Source organism: Alligator sinensis, unplaced genomic scaffold (genome assembly GCF_000455745.1).
Source record: "Alligator sinensis unplaced genomic scaffold, ASM45574v1 scaffold134_1, whole genome shotgun sequence".
NCBI lineage: Eukaryota > Metazoa > Chordata > Crocodylia > Alligatoridae > Alligator > Alligator sinensis.
Genome location: NW_005841920.1, coordinates 1,404,796 through 1,417,691, shown reverse-complemented (window position 1 = coordinate 1,417,691; position 12,896 = coordinate 1,404,796). Strand labels below are relative to the sequence as shown.

At 40.6% G+C, this 12,896-nt stretch overlaps 1 protein-coding gene across 10 annotated transcripts in view; it reads right to left on the bottom strand.

Moving 5' to 3' along the window:
• Positions 1-5,138: 5,138 nt before the first annotated feature.
• Positions 5,139-12,896, bottom strand: part of DCUN1D4 (defective in cullin neddylation 1 domain containing 4) — a 70,892-nt gene continuing 63,134 nt past the window's right edge. For all 10 annotated transcript variants that reach the window (XM_006019014.3, XM_025198360.1, XM_025198355.1 and 7 more), the window contains 3 exons: positions 8,818-8,922; positions 5,825-5,927; positions 5,139-5,696 (listed from right to left, as the gene is read on the bottom strand). In XM_006019014.3, the coding sequence (XP_006019076.1) occupies positions 5,641-5,696; positions 5,825-5,927; positions 8,818-8,922 (264 nt within the window). In that variant the 3' untranslated portion in view covers positions 5,139-5,640. The remainder of the gene's footprint in view (positions 5,697-5,824; positions 5,928-8,817; positions 8,923-12,896) is intronic.

Sequence of the window (12,896 nt, the reverse complement as noted above, 5' to 3'; positions counted from 1 at the left end):
ATTTTATTCAATTTAAACCTCTCTTTATTTTTCCCGTGCATTTTCCCTTAATACTCGTGTTCTTCTGTACTACCCAAATTGATTAAAATAAACTCCCTTCCAATATAAGCAAAACCTCTTCCTCCTACTAGTTTATATTAAAACTTTTCACTATGACCAATTTTTGTTATCTCCCAGATAATTATATAAAAACAGCTCTGTATCTGTATAATCAGTATAACAAAAGCAGTATAATTTATGTTTAGATAAACCTTAGCCTGCCATACACTGTTGATGTTGGATAAATACATTTTCCAACAAAGAGGCCCCATGATTTCTTGAACTACTGTATGGATTCTTGACTGAAGACTTATCCAGGAGAACACTGAGGCGGTTTCTCTTTGTCAGCTGCAACATCACTTCCATTTTAGGTTATTATTCCAGATGCTCCCTTTTCCAGACTTATTCTCTGGAACACATTTTAACAGTTTAAAATGAATTGCGTAAGAGTGACAGAAACAATATTTCATATAATACTAAAAAAGAATAGACCTCTAGGAGTTGTCTCAAATATTCTTTGTTCTCTCTAAATTGTTTTAGGTCTCTCTCCCTAACCCAAAAATAGATTTGCAATTCAACCACAATAGTGAAAGCAGACTTAAAAAAAAAATAATAATAAAAAAATCACAGGCTCACATAAACACATATGGTGTACTCATATTTCTGTCATGTAAAACCTATTAAAATAAATCATTCCATTAGGATTCTTGGACTCCATACTGCTAGAAATTTTAATTTATTTTTTCCTGCCTGTTCTTCATAATATAAATTGAGTGGCTTACTACAAGCCAAACATTTTACTTTAGCAGTTGTTCCTTTCAAAACGAGATAAAATGTAGTTATTTGAGGTTTCACACACTGCCTCAAATAAAATATTATTTACATTTATAAGTACTAGAGCTACCCTTTTTTCAACACAATGATGATGAAATTATTCAGGGAAATGCCATAAATAGCGTACATTTAAAGAGAGGTGAACAGTTTATAAAGATGCTTATTGTTCAGTTCCACTTGAAGAGATATATTTGGAGTTCTCTGCAAAAAGAAAACTTCTAATTACAATATATACACACCCCATTGTGAAACATAAAGCATTTCCTAACAAATGTTAATAACGGCTTCCTTTATATTAAGAGAGTAAAAAGCACAAGATTGTACAAATGCCCCTTAGCAGAATACATTAGCACAGAAGTTCTGCAGTACTACAAAAGTAGCCAAAACACTAAAGTTTAACACAAATTTAAATAGCTAAAAAAACCAAAACCCAACTTGGACTATATAGGCAAGTTCAACTATAACTAGTATTTTAAAAAGAACTAAGTCTCTTTTAAACAAGGTCGGTTCTGGGCCAGTACTTTGCACAGCAAGTTCAGAAGAAAGTCTGCTTTTTGAACTGCAAGCCACAGAAAAAGTCATGTTCTGAAACCAACACAAATACTGTTTATTTGTGGGATGCATTAACTTCAACATAACCTAAAAAACCAATGAGCTGAACTCAGGTTAAGAGGCATAACAGTACTTTAGTCAGACTGTGAGTCACAGGACTGTAGCACGCCACATGTATGTAATATGCAAATACCTAAGACACAAGAGCATTCACAGTTGTAGGTTAACTGTTGTCCCCATAACAGCAGTGTCAGTAAAAACTATTTTGCAACAACACACACACAACCCCCTCCCCTCCACACACAACACCCTGCCTCAAATTTTGATCTGAATTAGACAACCAATGGTTGTGTTGGTAAATGAATTCTATACACTTATACAACAATATGAAAGGATAAAATATAAGGCTTATAAGAGGTATTTCTAGCAGGGATATTAAATCAGGGGCACAAGCGGACCTTTAAAGTTCTCATACTTAAGTTTCTTAAAATACTCATGAAATAAATGTGTTAAATTTGTGACCAAAGGTCAACAGAAATCTGTAAAAGCCCCAGCAAAACTAAGATACACCTCCATCCCATCCAAAATATGCCTGGAGAACATTAAATCAGCAGCCCCATTTGATTGTGCATTAGCATTTTTGAGAAAACAATGAAACACTTGAGTTTGTGATACAATAGTATAAATCTGTGGTTAATTGTTTGTTTAGACTCACAATGGGAGCTGCTACAAAAACTTATTCTTAATCAATTCTCATTGCTTACACTGTATTTTCATTTGGAATAGACTTGTTTTAAAATAAACAATAAAGGTAATACTGAGGAATAAACAGCACATCCCCATCTATTAGTATAGGATTGTTCTACTCTATTTAGCAGCAGAAAGAATTTGGTATAACTATAACCTAACAATGTTCTCCTGAAACTAACATTCTTTATTCTTAATCTGTTAAATAAGGAACTTTAACAATGCCTATCATTAATCAAACTTAAATATTGTTGTGATACGAATCAATATAGTACCAGAACACTAATTTCCTCTCTTTACTTGCCACAGTTACACATAGGTCATTACATCTTCACTATAGGGACAAGTATTTTACACCAGAAGTATGTGCAAAGAATTTAAGATATGCTCCTGACTATTCTGTGTCTTTGATTTAACTTTTGGCCAAAAAATTGGTACATTTTCTGCATTTTCTATTAAAAACAAGGGATATGACAAAGTGCTATTTTGTCTTAGAGGAAACTATGTACTTAACAGAAGGCAAAGTGAACAATTTAAAAAAGTTGTAATTTAAACGTAAAAAGTTGTTCCTCTAAGATACATTCAGCCTTGAAGTCCTCTGTTTATCCACAGACCAACTACAGGAAAGGCAGCAGAATGGCAAACTGGGTCAATAAGCTGGGAAATTCATTCAGTGTCAAGTCATTCAGCTTTGGGTTTCTACAATGTAAATGCCAATAAAGGTGCTAATTATCTGCAAGTATGTTAGCAGTTTGCTTTATGACACCTGCATATTAGAAACTTGCTGAGGACCAAAAATACAATTTCATCTATTCAACAGAAAGGATAGGTAATTCTAGTCATCATTAATATGGTTCATATTTAAACCAATTCCCCCCTCCTTGCTCCCCCTCCGTATGAATAGTTTTTAAATTAAATTTTAGATTCTGTTAAACAGTACAATCTGCAAAAGAACAGCAGGGTGATCTAAACACACAGATTTCTGTTGACCCTGTTTTGCCAGATATCTGTCGCATTCTTGAAAGTTTCTTTGGCTCTTGCCTCCATTATTGGAAGCCAGGTTATTTGCAACATACAAAACTTTTTCTGCAACAAATCTTGTATTTTAGCATTAACTATACCACCCTTGCTAAAAGCTTGCCTGAAATTGTAACTAGCTTAGTATTTATGAACACTTACAATATTTCACTTAAGTTTCTAGCAACCATGATACAGCCTAATTTTTCAAGCAATATTGTTTCCAAGTTATTTTTAGAGACCTAAACCAGTAGCTCCACAGATGTTTTCTCTATGGCTATACCTGTAGTAACATACACATTTACATTAGAAATCTTATTTAAAAGCAGGTGTTTTAATAAGAGGCTTATTGTAAACAAATACCATACTCCATTTAATTATCATCAGGTGCAAACTAGCATCAAATATGGAATTCATATTATGTGTTCGCATACAAACAAGTAACAATTATGTATGCTTTGTCATTATGAAACCTTTGAGAGTCCTATTCGCTTTTATTCCATGGCAACCTAAACATGACTTTGGTGGGAAAAGGCAGTATTTTCATTTTACCATGATGTGATTTTAGATTTTGTATATGCACATATACTTTTAAATATATACATGACTTTTGTCTTTGGTGGTTGAATTCGGAAAAAACAGTTTTAAACACAAACCAATTACAAGTAGCAAAAGACCTTAGACTTTCTGGTCCAGCAGAGCAGCTTGGCGTGCTTTTGATTAATTAGGCTTCATCCCAAAGTTCTATCATTGACACAGTCAGGAGTTTTGTCAGTGATTTCAATAACAGCAGAACTGGACCTTTAGTACTGCTGAAAGTTCGGGATATTTTAACTGATCCTTATGGGCCAACATTTAATAGCACCAGATACTTCAACAATCTGTTTTTTAAATCAACATTGACATTACTTTATGAAGAAAGGTAAGGCAAAGACAACACGACAAAAGTAGAGAACTTAAGACACCACTCCACTCACTCATTTCCCCAAAGCAATGGCTATCACCTTCTTATGTAAATAATCAAATGAGTGAAAAAGGAAGGGGCTCTTAAAAAAAGGAATTACACTGTTAACTCTTAAATGCTGGTGTTTAATGTGCCCATTGCCTGCAACGGACATTCTGGCAGGAAAATCCAAACCCAGCATGAAAAAAGTAGTAACTTTTTATTATTTAGTGTAATTTTTAATTACTCAGTCACACGAATTTATAGCATGGGAAAGACTGACTGAAGTTACAAACAAAAATCCAAACCTAGGTTAACTGTTGGTTAGGGATTATAGGTCTTAACTCCCCCACCACTAATTTTAAATAAAAGTTTAAATTTCTCTTTATGGCAACACAGTCCAAACAACCTTGGTAAAATCAAAACAAAAGAAATATGCCAAAGGCAATTTACAAAAGTCTAAAACCCATTTTTCAAAGGTACTTTAATTTGCTCACTTGTACCTACTAGAATCAAACTACTGCAGTTTTAACATTAAAAACTCCATACTTTCTTCGCCAAGTGGAAATTATCTCTGGCATGTACAACTATTACAGTTTTAATCATAATTTTTAAAAGACACCAATACTTCTCCCTTACTGAAGAAAAGTGATGTTTGGCATGTACCTGCAAAGTAAGTTTTAATAAAGCTTCTCTCAGAGACTGGCATCTTCAACAGTAACATTAAAACTTGCAATAGTTCCTCAAGGTAATTATGTCCAAACAGTCTGTACATTTTTTTTCTGAATTCTACCTGATCAACACATCAAAGAGCTACTCAACACAGCTCACAAAGACACTCTCATGGACCCAGAGGGACAGACTTCAATCTTCAGCTCTCTCTGTGTAAAAATGAAGTTTATTTCCTACCTATGGGGACTTTTTACCATCTTGTACCATCTACACTTTTCCCAGAGCCTGACGAAGGGATTTTGATCCCAAAAGCTTACAGAAAAGGACAATTTTCTTGCCATTTTCCAGTTGGTCTAATAAAAGGTATCATTTTGGAACCAAGAGTTCTAGTTTTTTGTATGTCTTTTCTGAAATGCTACATTTGAGACCAAAAGAAAAAAAAAGATAAAATAAAAGTTACATATTCATTGAAGGTGACTAGAAATATGCCACAAAATTATTTTTACAATACATTTCTGCGGAAATAATCCCTAGGTGAAGCATTTTTATACACATATACAAAATTTAGACAGCAATATACACATAATCACAGTGAGGACGCTGGCAAGTTCACCAATTTGTAGTGTAAATACAAAATGCAAAGCAGCTTTCAAAGAGAACAATGCTACACAGCAAGCAGAGCTGGCCTGTTAAATAGCAAACACCGAAAGTTCCCTGCAAAAGGGATACAGTGCAAGAAAAGCAGCATGCACTTTGATACAAACAGCAGTTTATGGCTAATGGTTGACATAACTGTGGTAACAGTGACTCTTGAGCAGCTCTGCATAGTTAAATTCCTATGTCATCTGTTTTCCTTTATACCACTCCACAAATTCATCCAACAACACTGGCCCTGTAGAGAGATATCAAATTATTATATTTCATTATATTTTTCTCATCTTGAAAAATGAATTGAAGAATTAGGGTCATATGGAGAAAAAGAGAGGGAATTAAGAATACTTCTAAAGAAATAATACTTACAGGCTCCATCTTCATCATAATTACTGAGGTCAAGGTTAATTGTTCTGCTGAATTCTAGAACATTGCACCATTGGTCCTTGTTGATAACTTTGTATTTTGATTGCTGCTTGAGACAAGAAGCATAAATTATAAACAGGGATCCTGGTTTTCTCTGATAAAAAAAATTGCAAATTCTATGGTAAAACCCCCAAAATTCACAATCAAAATGAAACAACACCATTATATATACATATATGTATCAATAGAACAAAATGTTTTATTGATATGTTTACAATTTTAAAGCAATTTCAAGTCTACCAGTGCCTCAATCACTATAATAAATTCTACATACCTATAAATTTGGTATTAAATTTTGATTTTTTTATCATGGCAAATCAGAGTTCCTCCTGCTCCCTTAGCTCACAGAACACAGGTGCAGGCTCCTCATTCCCAAACCACAGCCCTCCAGCCCTGCTGGTGCCCCTCACTCCCAACCACAGCCACCTGGGCCCTTCTGGTGCCCCTCACCCTCACCCCTCCAGCCCCCCAAGACCCTGCTGGTGCCTCTCACTGTCCCCCAGCAGCCCCCTGCCCTGCTGGTGCCCCTCACTCCCCAACCACAGCCCCCCTGACCCTGCTGGTGCCCTCACACCCTGCCCCCCCACAATCCCCTGGCCCTGCTGGTGCCCCACTCCACACCCACAGTCCCCTACCCCTCCTCCCCCCGCCCTGCCAGAGGAGGCCCCTAGCTGCCAGGGCTACGGGGTCAGGCTCCACAGCCCCCTACTTCCTGCAGCAGCACCCAAGCCCCGGCTGCCATCTGCATGTGGCAGCAGCCACTGCAACATAGCAGAGCATGGAGCCTGGCTCCCTCCTGCCGTAGGCAGCATGGCTAGAGCAGAACCCATGGTGGGGTGGGGGTAGGTGCAGGCTGCCCGCTGTGGGCTCGGGCAGGTGGGGCTGGCTCCCCTCTGCTGAGTGCACTCCAAAGGACAGGGCAGGGGGAACCCGTGCCACCCAGATCTGTGCGTGGGTCAGGAGTCAGCTGCCCACTGCTGGCTGGGGCTCCCTGCCTTGCTGCCCTCCCCCAGGAACTCTGCAGCCCAGTGGGTGGGACCTAGTGTGGCAGGGCACAGCGGATCTGGGCAGGGAAGCTCAGTGCCACTGCGAGCTCTGCACTGCCCTGGTGAGAAAGCACCCTTCAGCAGCGAGGGGCACAACCCCACACTGCCACCCCTGCTGTTGCCAGGTGGGCCCGGGATGCCTTGCCAGGGTGATACGGAGCTTGCAGCAGCAAGGAGCTTTCCTACCGGGCCCCACTCTGCCCTGCAGCACCAGGTCCCACTCACTGGGCTGCAGAGGCCCTGGGGGATGGCAGCAGGGCAGGGAGGCTGAGCCTGGCTCCGTCCCCCACACAGAAATCTATGCCCGCCCCCCAGAAGTGAATGCAGCAGTAGAGAACCAGCCCCACCCCCACTTCACAGATGAGCCACCCATGGCCCCATCCCAATCCCCGCCAGGGCCCTGCAGCCGTGCATTCTGGCCCTGGGCCCCAAGCCTCAGGCACTGCCCAGCTGGGCAGCAGCCCCCGTCCTGCCCAACTCCCTCCCTCACTATGGAGGTAGGCCTCAATCCCTTGCCACTCCCACCATACTTACCTATGGGAGTTGCCCTCTAGGCTGCCTGGCAGCCATATGCATATACATCCACATGGCACCCCTTGCCTGACCACCCTCCTCCCACTCCCCCCAGCCCCTTGAAGGCTGGAACGCTGCCAGCCTGCAGAGAGCTCTTGGCAAAAGTGCAAAATCCATGTGTTTCTCCATTAAAATGAAAAATCCGCATTTCTCTCAGGTAAAAGGGGAAATCCGCAGTTTTTTTCCATTTTCCCATGGGAAACAAAACCTGGATCCCTGGCTATGCAACAAAATATGAAACAATTTAAGACTTAATACAATTCAAAATATGATAACAAACCTTGGATGAAGTTGAGGTTCACAGGAATCAAAACAGGAGTTAAATAAGCAAAACTGAGTACAATTTATTATTGCATAATATGTTTCTGCAATGATAAAGGATTTTGTAAAACCAAAGAAACAAAACAGTGAAATTTCCCATATTTACTCAATTCTAAGGTGAGGTGTCATCACCCCTCCCCCCAATTCATCAAGGGAGAAACAAAGCCTCGTCTTAGAATTACACTTCACAACTGAGAGCTGTGAGAAACAACTGTGCAGGAGCCCAGCTCCCAATTTCTCCTTCCCTGCCCTGCTCCTTTCTCTCCTACTCCTGCCATGGGGAGACAGCAGAAGGGAGAGAGGGAAAGGAAGCAGGGCAGGAGAAGCCTGTGGGGTGCCAAGCAGGGTTCCCAGCACAGCTGCTTCCTGCAGTGTGGACAGGAACAACTCTGGGGCTCCCCATGTGCCCAGATCAGCAAGGAAAGCAGCTGGAGGAGGAAGTAAATGGTAGGATGGTAGTCACCAGGAGGGCAAGTGATATGGGGCAGGATGCTAGCACCCCTACTCTGGCTTTCCCCCTGCCTGCCCCTGCTTTCCACTCCTCTCCTCTGCTTCCCACCCCCCCCCCACCTGCCCCCTTGCTTCTGCTTTTCCCACTGCATGCCCCACTGGTGCTGTTTCTTGATGCAGCAGTGTGGGGGACAAATTTAAGATGACCCCCCCCAATAATTAGATTCTAGATGTAGAAATTTATAACAAAAATTCAAAGTTACTTTAGCATTGAGTAAATATGGTAAGAAACAAGGAAAGAGTCACTCTGAACTCTATCCCATTTTAAATAAACCTCAGCAGCAAATGGCTTTTTAAGGACTGGATGTCAAATACAGATGTAGTGCAAGGACCTGGGTATTGCACTTTAATGTTATGAAATTAACATTTAAAATTTGAATAGAAATCCTTTTATCTCAGTCGTTCATTGATGGATGTCACTTCAATATTTAAATATTTCAAGATTAAAAAAATAAAAATTAGAATGGTTCAAACTTTGCATCATACCTCTAGGAACTGATGGAATACTGGAAAAAGAGGCCATGTTTTTCCTAACAGAAGCCCCAACATGCACTTGGCAGTATTTATGTCTAGGCTGCGCTGGTCCTTCTCCTATCAAATGGAAAGCAGACAAAGTAACAATGTAATCTCTGTATTTTTCATTAGCACCATACAGCTAAATTATCAGTTAATTCTCAGCACATTAAAAAAAGGAAGGACAAATAGTAGAATTGTTCTGTTGCGACTCTTAAGGTTTTCATCAATTAAAGGTAATGAGGCTTACTGTTGAAAACTGTAGTTACTGACCATGCTACAGAAAGGTACTTTCCATACTAACTGTAGTTTTTAAAGGTTCTCACCTGTAGACACAGAATACAGTTTTAGGATGCAACCTAAAATCTTTCTGGAAGGCAGTGGTTCTTCATCTTCTATTCATGCTCTGCCTATGTCTTTCTGCTAACATTGCTATGTGAATGGTCAGAAAGGGATCTTTAGACATAAGGAACATCACATCTGTGTTCAGGTGATCTACAAGGTAATTTGTCCTGTATGCTGATTAAATTAGGCCCAGATTCAGTGAGCTATCAAGCAAACACAAGGAACACATGCAGTGAGAGGCAGTACATGAAGACTGTCCTACAGAACTCAGTTTTTCATTCCAGATGCAACAGTAATGTTAGCTTGGGGTAGTTACTTTTGAAATGGAAAGCAATGCCTTTGTGTGTCATCTGTAACTGTAAGATTCATTACTGTTAATAAAGGAGTCAGTGAGGAACAAATTCACAAGAAAGGAAAAGTACAAAACTTTACGTATTTAAATTTCTGTAAAAATATGCACAAATTATATTAAATCAAGCCATTTTATATCTTACTTTAGTTTTCCATGTTAATGTGTGTGTATTCAAGGGAAACTTGTTAAATTCAAACACAAAAACTGGGAGGTAAAATCCCCTCAATTAAATTACTGCAATGACCTACCAATACTGAATATTAAAGAAGTTGCATAAGCAAACAGTGCCAAGAGTCCTTGACAAAAAGTCAAAGCCTGCCACTGCTTCTTCATAGAGCTTGTTCAACTCCTGTTTACACAGGACTATGTATAGCCATGTAGCCAAGCCCTCAATTATGTCCACATGGTCTCCTGTTTGCCAACCAGTTTGGTGTAGGCAAGTCCATAGTGAGAAAGGCAGTGCAGGAGGTATCATTGGCTAACAAGCAGATGCTGACAGCGTGCTTTGCCCACCTCATTAACCCAAGGGTGGTTGGCAGCAAGGGGAGGGTTCTGATGACTTAGTAGATGCTTCCCCAGCCAAGCATGCCAAGCTCATCTGCTGCAGCCCTCAGGCTCCCAAATCTTGCACCGTGCCAGGCCCTGGGCCTCAACTGACTGCAGAGTGCTGCACAAAGCATGTACAGGCATCCCGCATCTTACAGGCATTTAACTTGCGCAAATTCAACTATATGCCCGGGGGGGGGCTGTTGGTTGAGTTTGCATGTGGCGCTGCAGCTTACCTGGAGGCCCGGCCACCACCACCACTGCCAGCGGTGACTGCCTCTGCCTCCAAAACCTCCCGCCACCGCCATGGAGCCATGCCCGGAGCTGTGTGGCTGGCCACCGGGCGTGGTGGTGGCCGGGCAGCACGCAGCCATCCCCATCACCACCCTGTGTCATGCCGCTGCTGCCAGCGGCACAGCTCTAAGCACAGTTCCGTGGTGGCGGTGGGAGGTTTTGTAGGCAGAGGCAGTCACTGCTGGCATGGTAATATGCGATTTCACTATACGCGATTTTTGCCTTTACGCGCTGCCTTTAGAACGTAACCCCCATGTAAGATGCGGGATGCTTGTACACGCCTGGCCCTTGGCTGGCACTGCACCACAGAGCTCTGAAGTTCCCTTCGCTTTAGGAGAGGGACTGATCAGTCTCCCCTTTGACACAGATATGGCATTTACTAATTGTAAAAGCTGAGCGCAGATTCTGACATACCCACACGTGAGTGCAACCACCCACAAGTTCTTGCTGTGCGCCCTCGCTTAGCTTGTTGATAATGCCAGAAATGGTGATACAACAGGAACAGATATTTCTATAAGGCAGGAGGATTTGGGAGGTGGATTTCTGTGGTGTTTTTTGGCAATTCACAAAAAGAGGACACCAAGCAGCAAGTCCATGTGGCGATCTGCAAATTGGCTGTGCCTCCTCGATGCAGTATATTTTGACATGACAGACAGAGTCCTGGAGCCATGGGAGGGTGAAGGCAAGGAGTAAAGCCTCCTGGGATGCTGGAGGACTGAGCCACACCCTGTGACACTATGCATAACTGTATAGAAATTACATCTGGTGCTAGAATACTTAGTATTGGTAAGTTACTGCTGGAAAGAGCTAACATTTTGTTGCATTACCTTCTTTTTTTCCTGTGACAAACCACCTAAACCTAAATGGTTATATGCTTGCCTTTTCCTGTGCTAAAAGTTGGATTTCTCACCACTTATATAATGCATGTCCATGGCTTCAGTCAGAGCTGACCATAGCATATAAATGTTCATGTTAGGAGAGTTCAGGGATCATTATTTAGCCAAGATGTTTTCAGGATTGCTTAAAGGGATGACAAGCAATATTGGAAAACTATATCTGTATAAAGAACATAAGACAACAGCAGAGAAAAAACTTCCCTTACACATTACAAAATATCCAGCATCTCATCTGTGAGAGTATTGTATACATGAGGTAATCTAAATTTGTATAAAAACACCTATTTTAAAGGAACATTACAGTTGCAAAACCAAGCACTCATCAGTTACAAAAGGCTCAATTTAAGATAATCCTGCTTGAGTGCATATGTCCTGGTAACCTTTTCAGTTGTATTGCAGCAGCATGTAAGATCCCAGTCATAGACCAGGACCTCATTTGCTCTAGCTGCTGTACAAACACAGATCATAAAGGTAGTCCCTACCCTACAAAGCTTCCCTGCCATTTTGCACAGAAGCGGAGTCATTCAGTATGCAGGATGCATGGCAATAATATGGCTGCTCAATTTTTTTTTTACTCTCATTTTAGTGCAATTCCTGTTCTGGCTTTTACTACCCACAATTCAAAAGCTTGCACTAAAATATTTTCTAAGAAACATTTTGCCTTTCATATTGCACTTACCACTGCAGTTACCACGTCTCACATAGTTTTCCAAAACACCTTAGTATAGGAAAGTATTATTCTTATTTTATAAATCAGGCACACACAAACATTAAGGTCAAAATACTCAGAAATATCCACTAAATCTGTGCCCAAATGAAATAAATGAGTATGCAAATGAAAATACCTATGCTTCATTTTTTGTTACACAGATACTGAGTTTTGTGTTTTCAGTTGAAGCTGGTAGTGCTCAGCACTTCAATGTGAAATCCTAGCTGATTTAATTGGGCATCCAGGAAAGCGGGCAAGTAAAATAAAGAGTCACTGATAAGATCTGATTTAAGTAAGTTGCCCCATTACAGAGAAAAAAGCAAAGTTAAAGATAGATCCAAGTTCTACTGGCCTGTATTTAAATAACTTTATTATAAGAATATTCTCCACACACTCCCAACCATCTCTCATTTAGTACACACCCAGCTTCTGAAGATAACTGCATCACTGGAATATAAAAATATGTGTGCGTGCTACTCATGGCAAAGTTGCAACTGTGGAGAAGAACACAGTTATAATGGCCACAAGAAAGAGGTCAATTACAATTCCTTTGCCTCTAACAAGATAACTTGAATTCTGGGGTGGGCAAAATACCCTCCACAACTACAGTACTGGAGTTGTCATACAAAGCAGAAGCAAAGAATGCATTATTTAGCAAAAAGCTGTAGATCTGAGACAAGTTTTACTTTAGTATGCCAAATACCACTTTTACTTCTGAATGTTCAGCATGTAAATAACCTAGGAGTTTTTTCCTGCAAAGCCTAATTACACATCACCTTTATTTTTAGGACTGTTTGCAGCGGCACTTCAGAAACTGCAATTTACGGAAATCTGCCATCTTAGGGCACAAGCAAGCCTCTGATATCTCAGTCTATGCCGCTTTTTGCACATTCTTTAGATCAAGTCCCAT